The sequence below is a fragment of the Alternaria arborescens genome (genome assembly GCF_004154835.1).
Source record: "Alternaria arborescens strain FERA 675 chromosome Unknown contig_22, whole genome shotgun sequence".
Classification (NCBI taxonomy): domain Eukaryota; kingdom Fungi; phylum Ascomycota; class Dothideomycetes; order Pleosporales; family Pleosporaceae; genus Alternaria; species Alternaria arborescens.
In genome coordinates, this window is record NW_021167877.1 from 83,341 (window position 1) to 99,035 (window position 15,695).

General features: G+C 51.9%; 7 protein-coding genes across 7 annotated transcripts; 4 read left to right on the plus strand and 3 right to left on the minus strand.

Moving 5' to 3' along the window:
- Positions 1-172: 172 nt before the first annotated feature.
- On the minus strand, positions 173-788 carry AA0111_g8580 (hypothetical protein; the record flags this gene model as incomplete). Its single annotated transcript, XM_028655043.1, has 4 exons — positions 173-224; positions 274-595; positions 647-671; positions 726-788. The coding sequence occupies 4 exons, from the start codon at positions 786-788 to the stop codon at positions 173-175; spliced, it is 462 nt and encodes a 153-aa protein (XP_028503863.1).
- A 213-nt stretch (positions 789-1,001) lies between these two features.
- On the plus strand, positions 1,002-3,747 carry AA0111_g8581 (hypothetical protein; the record flags this gene model as incomplete). Its single annotated transcript, XM_028655044.1, has 3 exons — positions 1,002-1,055; positions 1,101-1,546; positions 1,608-3,747. The coding sequence occupies 3 exons, from the start codon at positions 1,002-1,004 to the stop codon at positions 3,745-3,747; spliced, it is 2,640 nt and encodes an 879-aa protein (XP_028503862.1).
- Positions 3,748-4,998: 1,251 nt separating this feature from the next.
- On the plus strand, positions 4,999-7,932 carry AA0111_g8582 (hypothetical protein; the record flags this gene model as incomplete). The annotated part of the gene is made up of 1 exon (XM_028655045.1): positions 4,999-7,932. The coding sequence occupies one exon, from the start codon at positions 4,999-5,001 to the stop codon at positions 7,930-7,932; it is 2,934 nt and encodes a 977-aa protein (XP_028503861.1).
- Positions 7,933-8,788: 856 nt separating this feature from the next.
- AA0111_g8583 (hypothetical protein) lies at positions 8,789-9,484 on the minus strand (the record flags this gene model as incomplete). The annotated part of the gene is made up of 1 exon (XM_028655046.1): positions 8,789-9,484. One exon carries the CDS (start codon positions 9,482-9,484, stop codon positions 8,789-8,791), a length of 696 nt encoding a protein of 231 aa, XP_028503860.1.
- A 2,669-nt stretch (positions 9,485-12,153) lies between these two features.
- AA0111_g8584 (hypothetical protein) lies at positions 12,154-13,388 on the plus strand (the record flags this gene model as incomplete). Its single annotated transcript, XM_028655047.1, has 2 exons — positions 12,154-12,217; positions 12,271-13,388. The coding sequence occupies 2 exons, from the start codon at positions 12,154-12,156 to the stop codon at positions 13,386-13,388; spliced, it is 1,182 nt and encodes a 393-aa protein (XP_028503859.1).
- Positions 13,389-13,684: 296 nt separating this feature from the next.
- Positions 13,685-13,858, plus strand: AA0111_g8585 (hypothetical protein; the record flags this gene model as incomplete). The annotated part of the gene is made up of 1 exon (XM_028655048.1): positions 13,685-13,858. One exon carries the CDS (start codon positions 13,685-13,687, stop codon positions 13,856-13,858), a length of 174 nt encoding a protein of 57 aa, XP_028503858.1.
- Positions 13,859-14,107: 249 nt separating this feature from the next.
- On the minus strand, positions 14,108-15,573 carry AA0111_g8586 (hypothetical protein; the record flags this gene model as incomplete). Its single annotated transcript, XM_028655049.1, has 2 exons — positions 14,108-15,288; positions 15,345-15,573. The coding sequence occupies 2 exons, from the start codon at positions 15,571-15,573 to the stop codon at positions 14,108-14,110; spliced, it is 1,410 nt and encodes a 469-aa protein (XP_028503775.1).
- Between the last annotated feature and the right edge of the window lie 122 nt (positions 15,574-15,695).

Consider the following 15,695-nt stretch of genomic DNA (forward strand, 5'->3'; position numbering starts at 1 on the left):
TTACAGGGTGGCTGTTCACAGATCGGTATAGTTGGACGGCTAACAAAGAGGTTCGGCTCGAATGCGCGGACAAGTTACGGCCTGGATGTCGACAATGCAGCTAAGTATTGGCAACCCTTTCTAGGATAATGCGGCTTCGGATTTAGTTCTCTCAGGATCAATCTGGGGCGATCTAGTTGCCCTGCGCCTTCTCGTATATCCAGTCATTCAGACCTTCCCGATTGCTGCCAAAGTCAGTATAGAGCGCGCCGAGCCGTCCAGTGTGCCGCTTACCGTGCGATTTCGATAGCGTAGAACTGCATGCGCACCGCAAAAATTGTGCCTTCTTGGCTGTACTCCATCTTGGGACTCGCGCGGAGCATTGTGCCGAAGTTGTAGTCCTCCACCTTCTTCTCGTACTCACTGATGAACTTGCGCCATCGCTCCTTGCCATCCTTGCTCTTCATCTCGTCCTCGTTCAGTGTAGCGGACGCGTCGAATTCGGGAAAGTCCTTCTTGAGGTGTTCGTAGATTTCGTCATCGATCTTTGTGAGTCGCAGCTTGGAACCGGGTACTTTCTCGAGGATCTTCCAGTATGTTTCCATATGCTGCACAACTAAGGGGGAACGTCAGACTAGTCGCGAGTGTCGTATCATGCGCATTATACCTTTGACAGCAAACTGCTTCTCGATCTACGCACGCTGTTAGCGATCACTGTCCACCTTCCTGCGTTGCGACGCACGTACATCCTCGAAGTTCTCGGTCTCCTCCGGGTTGATGCTTGTGCCTAGGGGGCCAGCGAGAGACATGTTTGCGGTGTATTCGGGAATTTGTAGTCGAGTAGACGATCGGACTGAGGGTGTCGATAGTCGAGTGAGGTGATGGGTGAGTAAGGCAGGTGGTTAATGTGATAGTCTGCGCGCGAGACTGTCAAAAAATCGCGGGAACACTCCGTCATTGCCCCGCCACACATTTCACCTGCAGCGGCGCGCGGGGCTGACTCAACCCCAATTTTTCCCATCATGAACAACACTCTCGCATGTGATGCTTCCTCACCAATGTTTCCAACCCTACACGTGAGTTTGCATTACGTATAGGGGGACATGAGCTGATTACCCTAGCATGAGTGCACTCGCGTACCCGTGACGGCACTGGCTTCTTGCGGCGCTCTGCTCATCGTCGCCGAAGGCCCCTTTCTACGTTTCCACCATGCCAAGGACTCGCGGTACATATCCTCAAAACGCGTCTTCAAAGCCCAAGCCGTTCATGGAATACGTGTGTTTTCAGAAGAAAATGCCCATATCATTAAGCTAGTCATCTGGGGTGGAAGACTTGTCCGCGCTCTTGAAATCCATCTCGCAGGCCAAATTGGCGTACAAGGCTTGAGCTTGTGCTTTTCTAATATCGCAAAAGCTTCAGACTGGATTCTCGATCTTGCTCCTAGACCAAAAAGCTTGGATGACGATTCCCAATATCACAAAGCAGCCTGCATTGCTGTCACTGCTCACAACGCACTAGTGCAGGTTGAAATTGAACAAAGGAAGTCAGACACAACCCAGAATACCAAGTGCGCACACCAAAATTTGATCAGTCCTGTCGAAATTTCTTTACTGACACTCTGATCTCAGTGGTCTTGATGTCTCTGTGTTCGACCTTACCTCTAGTTCCCGATCCATCCTTTACTCGGCCCACCTTTTCTGGGAAGATCTGGACCGCGTCCTCGTGGCCGCTGGCACAGCATTTGGCGAGATAATATACTGGTCATGGTGCGATAGTATCCGCGATGCTCCGGCTTCACGCATACACCGCGTCTTTCTGGGTCATGAGGGCTCGATCTTTGGTGTTCAAATCTCAAAAGAGCTGCCTACTGAATGCTGCCAAAAACTGAGGCGGGTAGTAGCAAGTTGCAGCGACGACCGCACCATCCGGATATGGGATGTTTCAGATGTGATTACGAGTGCGACTACTTCGGAGGCTGATGACAATGACCTGGAAGTTCTAAGGACGCGTCATACCGGCTTCACTAACGAGGCTTTCGACTCAGACGAGTTCAATAGTTCAAGCTGTCTCGCGATTGGATGGGGACATCTTTCGCGCGTTTGGTCAGTTCGGTTTCTCGAAGCATCCCCATGCAATGGGTCATTGCTGCTCCAATCTGCCGGTGAAGATGCCACCGCACGAACGTGGGAACTCACGCCCAACCCTGGAAACAGCGCAAACTTTCCCTATAAGTTATTGGAACTTGATTGCGCAGCGCATCATAGCGGAAAGAATCTGTGGTCTTCAGTTGTCTCTGATGTCTCGACTGGAGTCCAGCAGGTTATTGCAGGTGGTTCTGACAGTAAAGTCACAGCTACCCCGCTCACTCGCGTCTTGCAAGCGGAGAAGAACCTGCGCGGTACGATCGCTGAGTATACTGTAAATGACATACTGTCATGGGCGCAAGCGGCCGAAACAGGTCTTGACAAAACTGGACTGGTGCAACCCCCAAAATCTTCAAAGAAAGCAGAGTTCTTTAGAAGCTACTGCTTTGTGGACGAGACCTCGTTCTTGCTTACGACAAATTCTGGGAACGTACTAATCGGTACATTATCATCCACCAAGGTTCATAACCAATCAAGTCTCCTTTCAGATTCGACTCTACTTGATCGACTAGAAGACCTTTCTGGTTACTCCGTTTGTACGAGTGGGTCTCGTCCTGGTTTCGCTTACGTTGCTGGTGGCAGCGGCAATATCTATGTTTATAGCAAGATTTCGGCTACCTTCACAAGCCTCTATGCTGTTGGTAGTAAGGTCGGAGACATATTCGCTGCCGAGCTGGCAGATTCTGATGGCCCAGGTTCGACGGTTCTTCTTGTAACTCTCGTTGGTCAAGGTGAAGCGCGACTATTATATGTGGATCCTAATTGCAGCACAAATATTCAGAGAGTCGTACCGATACCCGTAGCGGACTCCTCAACCGGTTCTGTCATCACCAGCATGACATATGCGAGAGCATCCGGTAGGGATTTTGTTATGGTCGGGTTCCGACGGGGATCGATTGCGCTGTTTAACGTCCACAACGATGAGGAGGGTAAGCATGAAGCTACTTTGCTAAGAGTCATCGACAAAGCACATGGAGGAGAAGCAGTTACCTCGCTCACATGGCAACCCTCATCTGAAGCTACTGGGCTTGGCCATCTGTTCTCAGTAGGAAGGGATGGACGTCTTTGCGTGCACCAACTTGATTCATCTGCGAATATAGTCGAATTGGTACATGACCTTGCGCTCCCGTTCGGGCCCAACATCGAAGGATTATACGTCCAGGATGGTCGACTCTTCATACACGGTTTCTCAAGCAAGAAATGGTACCTCTACGATGTCACTAACGAAGAGGAGGTCATGAGCATCGACACCGGAGGAGCACATAGGAGTTGGACCTTCCGGTCGCATTCGTCTGTAGGAGGCACTCTCGTGTGGACACGAGCTTCTAGTATGCACATCTGCAGTCAGAACGGAGCAAATCATGCTGTTATTCGATCAGGGGGTCACGGGCGTGAGATCAAGGCGGTAGCGGTTTCGCCACAAGGTGGAAGCCGATCTCGTCAACTTATCGCTACTGGTGCCGAGGACACCGATATTAAGATCTTCCAGTATGCTGAAAAAGATTTCGCTTGCCGAAGGACTATTCGCAAACACACCACAGGCATTCAGCATCTGCAATGGTCGCATGATGGCGAGTATTTGTTCAGCAGTGGTGGCTGTGAAGAATGTAAGGCCTCTGCCTAGTCGTGCAAGTGTGTTGCTGATTTTCCTTGCAGTCTACGTATGGCGGATTCGTGACTTATCGACATCTGCTCTCGATATCGGAGTAGTGTGCGAACATGTATTTGTGCCAGAAAGTGAGCATGCGGACTTGAGGCTTATGTCTTTCGATGTAATCACGTTGGGATCTGCACATACTATTGCAATGGCATTCTCAGACTCTAGCATCAAGGTGAGCTAGTTCCTTACTCATGCTATGACAAAGCACTGACACACATAAGGTTTACCGTTTTGACCCTACTGTTACTGTGAAGTGGCAGCCTCTTGCGAAAGGCCTGTACTTCACATCCTGCCTGACGCAATGTATGTTCCTATCTATAACGAAGGTCTTGACAGCTGGTACAGATGGTCATGCTGTGATATGGCCGCTGGCAACCGAGACAGAACGATTGTCAGGCGATTCTTCCGGTCCGACCCTTCAGCTGGCATGGCATCATCCGGCAAGGATACACCAGAACTCTTCGAAGGCCATGACATGCCATTCTGTCGATGCAGATACTTGGCTCATCGTGTCTGGTGGAGATGATGGCAGCCTGGCGTGTATACTCGCACGATCTACATCCTCACACTCGCCGACTTCACCTGCGACCTCTTATGTTTCGCCACCAATACTCGCCAGCCGTGCACATGGCTCTGCAGTGACATCATGCAGCCTCTTTAAGCACAAATCACGCATCCTCCTTGTCACATCAGGAAATGATGAATGGGTCCGACTGTGGGAGATTGTCCTTCGGAAAAATGATGGTGAAGTCGGACATGAGATTTCAGCAGAGCTAGGAGATGCATTGGTGATCCAGAGGCTGGGGAAGGTCAAGACGAATGTTGCAGATGTGTCCAGCATGGCGGTGCTCGATAAAGGAGATGATGTTACAGACGCGAGAGTGCTGATATGTGGAGTTGGCATGGAAGTCATACGCATAGCCGCGTGAAACGATCAACGAGAGAAGACGAGTACATAGATTGCATTTAGATTAACCGTGGTTATCCTCCACAATCGAGCGTTATCTAAGATCGTCCCTAGATTGCCCTGCCGCTGTGAAAAGGCTATTGGTCGCTAAGCGATTGTTGTCGGGACAACGCATGTGCAGATGTGGTTAGTGTGTGTTCGCGCTTTGACAACACAACACGGCAAGCACGTTCACAACCTCGACTGAACCTGTCTCACACCAGATCGACAACGACACACCACGAAGACAGCGAACCTCGACAAAAATCATGGTCGCTACACGTCGCGGTGCGAAGAAAGCCCCAGAGGCCGCCTCTGCGCCCTCAAACACACTCAACGCCCCTCCCAAACGCGGCGGCAGGAAGAAGGCAGTCGATGAGATCGACGAACTCGCGCCTTCCCCGATCAAACCCACAAAGACAACCGCCGTGAAGCGCAAGGCGAAGGCTGAGCCTGAAGATGCCGAGCCGCCCATGGCTAAGAAGACGGTCGCAACAAAGACAGCGCGCACAGTCAAGGTCCAGACGAAAGCTGTGCCTGCACCTGCTCCAGCAACAAGAGCGACGCGTGGTCGCAAGGCTGAGGAACCTGCCGCTGCAGAGGAGCCCGAAACTACCGAAGAGGCGCCCAAGCCAGCAGCCACTCGTACACGCAAGATCGCGGCAGTAAAGCAGGCACCTGCACCCAAACTTCAGAAGCCTGTTGTTGCCGAAGAGCCTGCTGTCGAAGAGGCACCTAAAGCAACATCCAGGGTACGCAAAGCACCTGTACCCGTAAAGAAGGCGCCCACCACCAAGAAGAGCGAGCCTGCTGCCACCGAGAAAACCGCCGTCAGTGAGCCGGCTAAGCCAGCAACGCGAACCCGCAAGCCACCAGTACCCAAAGCCTCGGCATCCGCTCCAGCCCCCGTCATCGCACCCAGAGCCACACGTGGCCGCAATGCCCCGGCAGTTTCACAAGACTCGCCTCTCAAGGCACCGGCCCGCAAGCCTACAAAGAAGACCGCTGCTGTTCCCAAGACGAAAACTGAGCCCGAGGCTGTCGTCGAAACAGCTGAAGAGCCAGTCGCTGAGATAGTCGAACAGCCAATTGTCGAGGCTGTTGAAGAGGCAGTCATTGAAGAGGCAGAAGAGCCAGTTGCCAAGGCAATTGAACAACCGGTCATCGCGGTGGCTGACGAGCCAGAAGTGATTGAAGAGTCAGTCGTCGAGGTTGTCGAGCAGCCATTCGTAGAGTTTCCTGGCTACCCTGCAACACCCACACACATCTCTGCCCCAATGACTTCTAGGGAAGCCGTCGCTGAACTACCGGGCTACCCGACTACACCATCCCATATCATTGCGCCTCTGTCGAACGAGCAGGGTCTTGCAGAACTTGCAGGTTACCCCACGACGCCTGCGCACATCACTGCACCCGTTGTAGCAGCCGCCCAGGAAGATGATGTCGATGTCGTTGAGCATGAGTACAACGACGTCGCCATGGAGGATGTTGAGGATAATGAGCCGGTAGAGCAGAGTGAGGCCTGCCAAGTCTCAACGGTTTCTGAGGCCGAGGAGCATGTCACGACAGTGGTATCAGGAGATCCTCAGCACGTTGAGTACCCTCACATCGAAGAGGAAATCCGCGAGGACCTCGACGCTACAGTTGACGTCTCCACACCCGCTGCAAAGTCTCCTGTGACTGTCCAGCCTGATACCTCTAGCTCGGCCGCTATAATAGTAGGTGACTCGACTGCCGACATTTCTGGCACTCCCTCTGCCGAGGTCGTCTGCGGTATGACTGACCAGGAAGCACTTGAGGAGCTTCCAGCCGCATACCCTACCACACCAACTCACATCTCCGCTCCTGTAACTTCTAAAGCGGCATTGGCCGAGCTCCCGGATTACCCCAAGACCCCAGCTCATATCTCTGCCCCTGTAACTTCTAAAGCGGCGTTAGCTGAGCTTCCGGGTTATCCAAAGACCCCAGCTCACATCTCTGCTCCTGTAACTTCTAAAGCAGCATTGGCCGAGCTCCCTGATTATCCCAAGACTCCTGCTCACATCAAGGCACCAATGACTCCTCGCCGCGCTCTTGCTGAGTTGCCCGACTATCCCACCACACCAAGCTTGGCACTCGAGGCTGCTCTCCAGGAAGAGATCACCAGGTCAGTCAAGAAGCAGACACCATCGCCTGTGAGATATCCAACTCTCAAGAATGACTCATTCGAGCTTGAGGAGCCTAGCGAGATTGCCGACATCAGCGAGGTCACTGAGGCTAGTGAAGTCGGTGAGATTGCGGTTGCGCATACTGCAATTGAACCTTCCCCGTTTGTAACCAGGCCAATCATGCAACTGGCGCCACTCAAACTCGCTCCTACTTTCGCAGTACCCGAGCCAGCATCACCCAAGAAGTCCGCCCTGCGATCACCTCAGAAGGTCAAGGACGCTAAGACCCCGAAGAAGACTGTTGCTTGGACCGACGTTCAAGCGGATGAGAGCGATCTATTCCTGTATGACGGCATTCTTCAGGGCATGGTTTTCTACGTCGACGTCACAAGCAACGGCAGGGAGCAAAATTTCCTCTTCCGTGGTCTGCTCGAAGATCTTGGCGCGAAGGTAGTCCAAGACATATCGCACGCGTCGGTGAGCCACGTTCTCTTCAAGGACGGAAGCATATCCACACTGGAGAAGTGCCTTGAGAGCAAGGGGGCGATTAAGTGTGTCAATGTTGGGTGGGTGTTGGACAGCGAATCAAACAAGAAGCGTATGGACGAAGAGCATTATCTGGTTGATCTATCGGTTGCGAAGCCAGCAACTCCTCTCCCCACAACCACCGCGAAGCCCTTCACGCCGTTCAAGACTCCTTCCAAGTACGCGCTTCCACCTTCGTCTCAATGCAAGATGCCCAGCACACCAACAAGCTCCGAGTTCGATCGCTCCTTCAACGACGATAAAGAAAATTGCGAGGTTGGCATGTTCTTCGACAACGACAAGAGCCCTCTCGCACCTCGGACTGCTCCTATCAAGAAATCGTCTTTCCTGTTTAGCAGGTCAGCCATCAAGACTCCGTCCAAGTCCATCTTCCTTGGAGCTACGCCCTCAAAACCGATCTTTTCGGCTGTCAAGCCTGCTCCTCAGGCTGCCACTACTGTTAAGAAGCGCCCCGCAGAGTCGTCTTTCTTCGGCTCCCTTGGCGCGCCCAAGAAGTTGCGTCTCTTCTAGTGGACCCGTTGATCCTTGTCAGTCTTACATGGGCTTTTTTTGTTTACGGAGTTTGGGATATCATATGTGCATTGGGTGGCGCAGATTGGATAAGGTATTTTGTGTCTTCTTTGCAAGGTCTTAGTCGTGCTGTTGCCATGCCTGTTCGCCCTCCACCGCGGCTTGAAGGTTTCTACTGAGTGCTGCCTCCCCGCAAGGGTTGGCCTTCGTGGAAACCCAACATAGCCAGGTGAGGGGGCGGGCTAGTGGCATCTCTGCATACTTTGGATCTTGCTTGCTTCTCGTCTTTTTCTCGGTGGTGCACACGGTTAGAATTGGTCTCGCATATCACGGATGGACGATACTGTACGATACAGTTGGGCATTTTTGGCGTTACTGGATTCATCAATACTCTCCAATGGAGATGATCATGGATTGGGGTTGGAATCACTTGCTTTCGTATCATGGCATTGTCTCGTTCAGGTACAAATGACAACATGAATACTTCATACTGCTTCTTTTTAAAGATCTTTCGTGATATGTGGTCTACTGATAGTACGATTGGTAGATAGCCAAGAACGTGCTGTTTGACAACCGCTACTTGAAACATAGTTAGTGTCTTTGAGATCTGTCCAGGGCAGCAATTTGTTCGACGGGCATACCAAAAACTTTCCCTTGCTAACCAGATACTATTGAGGGTATATATATAAGCACTCGAAACTACATACGGAACGCACGAATGAAAGACGAAAGACAATCTATCGCGACGCCTGACCCATACCCATACAACCAACGAGCATCGACGTCTAAGGAAACACAGTATCATGCTATCTAATCCAAGTCCCACGATGCCTATCGATTCTTAGTCAGACCTTTCCTAGTCATCACCCATCACGATCCTCTTCCTCCTCCAGCCACTTAACGGCCTGATACTCTCCCTTTCAACCTCCCTTCCAGCAGTTCTGTGGTAAGTCCTCCACCTTTCCTCTTCGGTCTCCCTCTCCTTCTCCTCATACGAATCGCCCCAGAAACTATCTCGGCGCGTTCGGCTCCGCTCCCGTGAAGTAGAGCGCTCACGAGACTCCCATCGCTCGTCTACCCACCACTTATCGGTGCGGTGAAAAGGGTCGTACGTGGGTGAAAGCAGAGAGGAAGAGTGATGATGGTGGTGAGAAGAGTGCGGCCGGCCAAATTTGGCGTTGATACTCAAGTGGAAGTCGCGGTCTTCAGGCTCTGAAGAAGCGGGGCGGTCAGAGTATCTGTAATTACGCCTTGATTCGTAGCTGCGAAGTCTATCGTCGTCACCAGCATCTTTATGGTTGTGCCGGTTGTCCCTGACGATATTGTAGCGCTCGAGTTGCGAAGGTTGGTCGCGGACTGTCAAGGCGCGAGATAGCTTGGCTGGCTTCTGGTTGGTAGAGTATGGATAGTCATCAGCGTCGTCGAGATCAGAGAGCGTGATGCTGTGACGGCGTTTGTTGGAGTCGCGACGTGCGAGGGGACGGGTGTAGTAGTTGTCGTGATCCGGAGTCCGCTCGCGGGTGCGAGTACGGGTTAGGTGCAGGTAAGACATTGTTGGTTGCCTTATGAGGCTGATGGTCTTAGATGATAGTTGAAGAACTGTCGAAGGTGGTCGTCTTGCAGTATTGTTGGATCGAAAGTACTTATATTCTGTAGATTGCGAATTGGGCAAACAAAACCACGGTCCTCAAGAACCCTCTAAATACCATACGACCTGATGTCTCAACTGCCTAGAAAATTCCGAACGACATCATGTCTGGTAAGCACGGCCTCAATGCACCCCATGAACACCCAACGTGCTGCGCCTCCTCCTGCGGCTCAAGAAGTGGCTGGTGCAGATCGCTCCCTGATATGATTGGCTGCGCCCACTGTCGGCGTGTTCCGCATGAACGATACTTTACCGATAAGTTCTTGACCGCCAGAACATTGAGGCTTAAAACTCCTCTTTAGTAGATACATGGTTCTGACAGCCCCCGTGGTGTGTATCATGGAGGGGTCATGACAGCTGAAGTTGCGGTCGCCACTGCGCGGCTGTGACAATGTGGAGGTGTGGGGGCCGGGAACACGACGGTGAACCATGAACTGTGTGTAATCAACATGCGATAATATGACGGGTACCTGCCGTCGTTGAGATGGATGCCTAGGGAAATACGCCATTTCCTTCCGATGTGTTCGCTGATCTTCTGTTGCCAGTGCTCATGGATGCTTCGCCGGTTGGAGCTTACGACGCTGCGAGGGTCATGCGCTCTGGATGAATCATAGCTAGAATCAGAGGCGTCTTTCCAAGATTTTTCATTGTGGAGGCTGGTCAAGAAGTGTGACTGTTGCTGTTGATAGAGGCGCACTGACAGGCATGACCAGATTCTTGACATACCGCGGTGAGCATTCTCAAGCCACAATGTCTACAACCCACAAGACTCTGTTTGGATTATCCATCGAATTGCGTACTCGCGCCTTACGGTCATCCGACTATCACAGTGTCAAGCCCAGGAGGCCTGCAGTTAGGATCAACTAGGCCATTGACTCGTGCCTGACCAAGGGCATGGTAAGTTTTTCGCGTCTGAGTTCCATAATCGAAATTACTGCCTAGAAAATGTCATTGAGACCTTGATGCACTAGTCACATTACCTGTCGAGTTTCGTTCCGGCTCTCACATACTGCTTTCGTCACTGATCTTTACTCGCCCTCTTACTCCTTGTCCAAATAGCTCGTATGTTCTCTCGCAGAGTCTGCTACAAACCTGACGTTCCACGGGTGCTTCGAGAGATCAGCCTCACTGTGCGAGTTGAACTGCCAGACATGCTCCGCTTGCGTAAGGCAACAGCCCCGTGACGCTGTTTGTTGTCTAGTTTGTGTCGCATATCCAAGTCCTGCAAACTTGCTGATGTGACGAAACGCGGTGTATCTAGGACATACAAACGTGACCGTTTTATGCAAGACGATGCTTGCAATGGTTTGAATACTCAGCCTGGGATCGGGGAACTGCGAGTACATGGAAACTCAGCCCTACCGATGAGGTGGGAAAGCTGGAAAAGATACAGCTTTTACGAAGCAATTGGATGAAGCGCTCGTAAGGAACTAAGAATGACCTGCCAGTAATTCGCCTGAGAATATATTATTTGTAGGCGTTTGCATCCAGAGCGTATTAGGTAACATCTGCTGAATGACCAAAGGCATGCCGGATAACCATTCGATCCATATTCGCGCTGACTGTGCCTCTGTAGTCGCCACAGAGTCTAGTGTGACGGATGGATGACATGAAAGCCTCCCCACCTTGTTGGTTCAATACCAAGAACTACAAGAGGGTGGTTGGCGAAGGTTTCCGCGTTTGGATGTGTTGATTTTCACGCTTAGATGTGATCTTCGTGTATGGAATGGGTTTTATTTTTCCATGCTTGTTGGTGTCGAAGGAAACCTGGATTGCTGGTATCAAAGTTCTGCATGTCAGTGCGTAGGGCTACGATGCAGCAAAGCGGCACATCCTCGCCTGTAAAAGCCACAGCCAAGACGCAAGCAGGCTCTATACCACGGCGACGCTTACACGGCTGGCAGACAGGGTCTTTTGACTGGCTCTGGACGAACATGTATACGCGCATATCGTCTGCAGTTTTGTGGGCGGGGTGCGCTGTGTTAGCTTTGTTCTAAATGTATTCTCCAACACGTGCATGCATGAAGAACGGTTGATGACACCCTGTACATCTCGTAGCGCTAGCCGAGAAGGTAAGATACTGTCGAGGCCATTTCTCCTTATTGGCAGTAGAGTCGCACATGGAACATAATGCATCGAACCTTGGGGACGGAAGAATTCAGGTGTCGGTTAATCATAACGCGATCCCAGCTCCGCGATAGAAGACGCATGGCATTTGAAGTGGCAGGCACATGGAGCAGGTGTTGTTCTTAGTGCTAGCATGAGTGTGGGAAGATTGTAGAGAGTATGGGTATGCGCAGTGAAAACCATGCTGTCTTGAATTGTGAAGGTGTAGTTGATGCATGAGAGTTCGGAGATTGTGACAACGCCCGGCAGCGCTTGGCATGTGATTGCGCACCTAGGCGTGCCATGGCCTCTATCCGCTAACCACGATGAGGCTTCCCTGGCTGCACAGCTTGCGAACTTACTCACTTGGAGACATGGCGGCACGGAAGGGGCCTCAGCGTTTGAGCGCGCTGCGTGCTCTCCATGTTCTCTCCTGCATGCCAGATTGACAGCTGTAGCACGTCGACATGTTCCTTCCACCAGAGCTCCTGACGCTCTTCTTCCTAGCGAATGCCGCAGCGGCTATCCCTCGTATGCAGCCGATGCCGAGCCAACTAGAGAGCATACAGGCTAATATGAAGCAGAGGTCTCCTTACTACCGAATGTCACCGAGACTGCCCCTGTCGAATGGGCGACCGTATCTATCCCGACAGAGACAACAGGAACGTTTGACGCTGCTGCTACGGAGAGTGTGTCCATAGACAGGGGAGACGGACTTGCAGAGGGGGATCCATGTAATTCTGCGGGGACCGAACAATGTTGTGTTATAGATGACACCACTTGTGGCGAGACTAGCCGTCAACTCAGGCCTGGGGTTCCGACTGCGACAGGTTGGGGGGAAACTGGTCCAGCTACCGATCGTCTTGTGACGTTGATTGCGACTGAGACGACCGTCACCGCAATTCGACCGACAATTATCAACATTGAGACGAACTTGGTGGAGGCCGGATTCACACTGGGCGATGCTACTCAAGCGAGCGGGGACAACAATGGACAACAGTCTTCGGTCACGGTAGCGAACACAGTCCGTCCTTCGAACAAGCCTGGGCCATCTGGGGATAACATAGCGGGAGGAGACGCCCCCAGTGTTTCAGGAACGACATCGCAACAGACAGGGCAGAACAGTCTCCTACTGAGCATTGTCTCCCAGCTTGGTGGCACCCCATCGAACGTCCAGCCCGCATCTCCAACCACCAATAGCCTCGGCCAAACGATCACGCCTCCAAGTAGTGACAATGGAGGAGGCAGTGCTGCAGCGCAACCAGCGACCACTCCTAATTCTGGCATGCCGAGGGATACGGATGAAGCGTCGTTTCCGCAGGTAACACCGACAGTAGGTACTGGCTACCTCGTGATAGGAGGAGCATGGACAGTAACGCTTACGCCTGGTCTTTCTATCTACCTTGGGGGCAACCTCGCTCCTACAATACTAGAAATGACAACAGACGCCACAGGCAACACTTTGGTGACGGTTAGTTCGAGCGGTACTGCTGTCACTGCCACCGTGCGTGTTGCACTTACTACCATGACCATGCCTAAATCTGGCTTCGAAGCAAGTATCACCGACTCTGCACGCCCGGGTGAGCAAAGTGCCAGGCTGGCGACCACCTCTAGCAAGGGAGCTGGTGCCGATAAAACAAGCAAGCTTGAGTGGTGGACGGGTGCTGTCTTGGGCATACTAGGCTTCGGTATACTTTTGTAGCAACAGGTAGCAGCAGCTTCTGAGATTATGCTCCTTTGACACTGTGATGCCAAGTATATCAAGGTTCATAGTAATACTCGTAGTCACATGCTACGTCTCGTGAGTATCCCAGCCTCCGCCGTGCCCCGCTATATATTTCACCGAACCCACGTCCCACCTCTTCCTCCTCTTCTCCGCGTCTTCCACGTATCGCTACTCCCTTTCCTCAAAGCTCGAACAACCGAAGTTCTCTACTAAGCTTCGCTCTTCCAGAGCCCTTCTCGCGAAAACCGAACACGGTCTGCAGCACTAGCAGCATGTCTTCTGACGCCGACAAGTCCAATATTACCACCACCTACAAAGCTGCCAAAGACTTGGGGTTCCATAGCTTCAAAGCTTTCCTAGAGTCGTATGGGCTGAGGATCTGGGAATTAGACGACGTGGAAGAGGGCAAGGCGATCATGAGAGCCATGGGCTACAACGTATCTTGAACCGTTGCAACTGGAAGCCTCAGCGGGATTTCACCTTATCGGAAGCAGAAGTTTGCGTCAAAAAGACCATGGAAGGGCTAATGAGAAAAGGATGCAAAGTGAGGGGCGCTAAGGGAGCTCGAATCGATACAATCGAATGTGAAAGCCGTTTGTTCATCCCAAAACCCGAATGATATACCAACTGCGTTTGTTAAGCGTGAGACTCATTATACGAGTATTGAAAGTAGACATTAATATCGCTACATATGATTATTGTATCTTCGTTGTGTTCATCGCCTGGACCCATGGCTTCCAGAACTCCTCGATACCACGCTCGTAGTTCCATCCTGTCCAGTTGTAGTTTGTCATACCCCAGGTATCAGGAAATCCTTGCACTCCTGATCTGATTCTGTATGAACCGGCAATAGACCACATCATCCAGCTAACATCGTTGTCGATGGTGTATTCCTTCAGACAGTTCTGCAGAGTGTTGTTGAAGAGGGTTTCGTCCTGAGCACTGCCAAACTCGCTCAGGATGACGGGTGTCTCGCGGACAGCCTTCGGGCAGTCACCCGTGATATTGCAGGCGGCTGGTGCGTCGATACCCAGGGCATTGAAACCGTTGCGATAAAAGTTTGCCTTGACGATGTCGCAGGTGCCAGTGTCGATATCCTCGCTCATGCTGTAAAGATGAAGTTCCCAAACGAGCTTGTCGGCCCATGGATGGTCATCGAGGTTGAAATACACTGGCTCCCTCCTTGCCGCATCTCTGATCGCTGTGCACTTGTAGCAAGGGGCGGTGAGAATGTTCTTGCCGCTAGTCAAGGCTGATAGATCTTGTCCGTATTGCATGCCACCCCACAGGATAAGAATATCGGGGTTGGCCTCGTGGATTGCGTCAGCTCCAGCGGTCATGTTGCCTACAAGCGTATCCCAGTTGTAGTAAAGGTCCGTGACGTTCCAGGATTCGCGCAACTCGTTGCGGAGAGACATGCTGACTACATTTGGGTGGTCCTTCGCCCAATTGGCAACGTAAGAAAGACCGCGGCGCCAATGTGTTGCGTTGAACTGGAGGTCGTCGAACCAAGCAGTACCGTCGATGTGCGAGCAGCACCACTGCGCCTTTCCTGTGTGCACATCTGGGCTAATGAAGATGCCCTTCGTAGCAGCAATACGCGCAATATCGCTCCAAATCTCGAAACGTGTGGTCTGAGCAGTCCAGCCAGGGTTCTTCGCGATGATCTCGTTCGTGACTTTGGTACCGTTGACGTACCCAAGGGCATTAATGAGGCCAACTTCGAGCGGGACATCAACACCGTCCCTGTCGTAAACCTGGTCGATCATCTCGATAGCATATCCCATGCGGATATAGTTGAAGCCGACACCCGCGATATCATCTAGAATCTCTTCCGCTGACGCCCATTCAAGCCCTTCAGGAATCATAGTCTCGCCTATAGAGGACGTCAATCAATGTTCACCTACTGTTCAGTTGATGCTTGTAACGTACCGCTCATAGGCCAGTTGACGCCCGCCCAAGTTGTCTTCTCACCATTGCTATCAACAATGTCTCGGCCTCGGGTACTGTACGGGCCATTGAAAGATGGAGACGTGCTGTTAGTGGCCTGTCGGCGCGCATTGTATTGGAAAGCAGTGTTGCTGGAGATGCCAGGCAAATATCCAGCCGAAACGACAGCAGCAGCAAGTGCTGTGCTAAGCAAAACGCGTGGTCCCAGCATGATGAGAGGATGAAGTGACACTTCGCGGGATGCAGGATAGACATTAGGTACATTCGGACCTTTATAGTCCTCGGTGCGGTATACTCATCACGAACAGCTAACTGGGAAGAGCCTCAACGTCC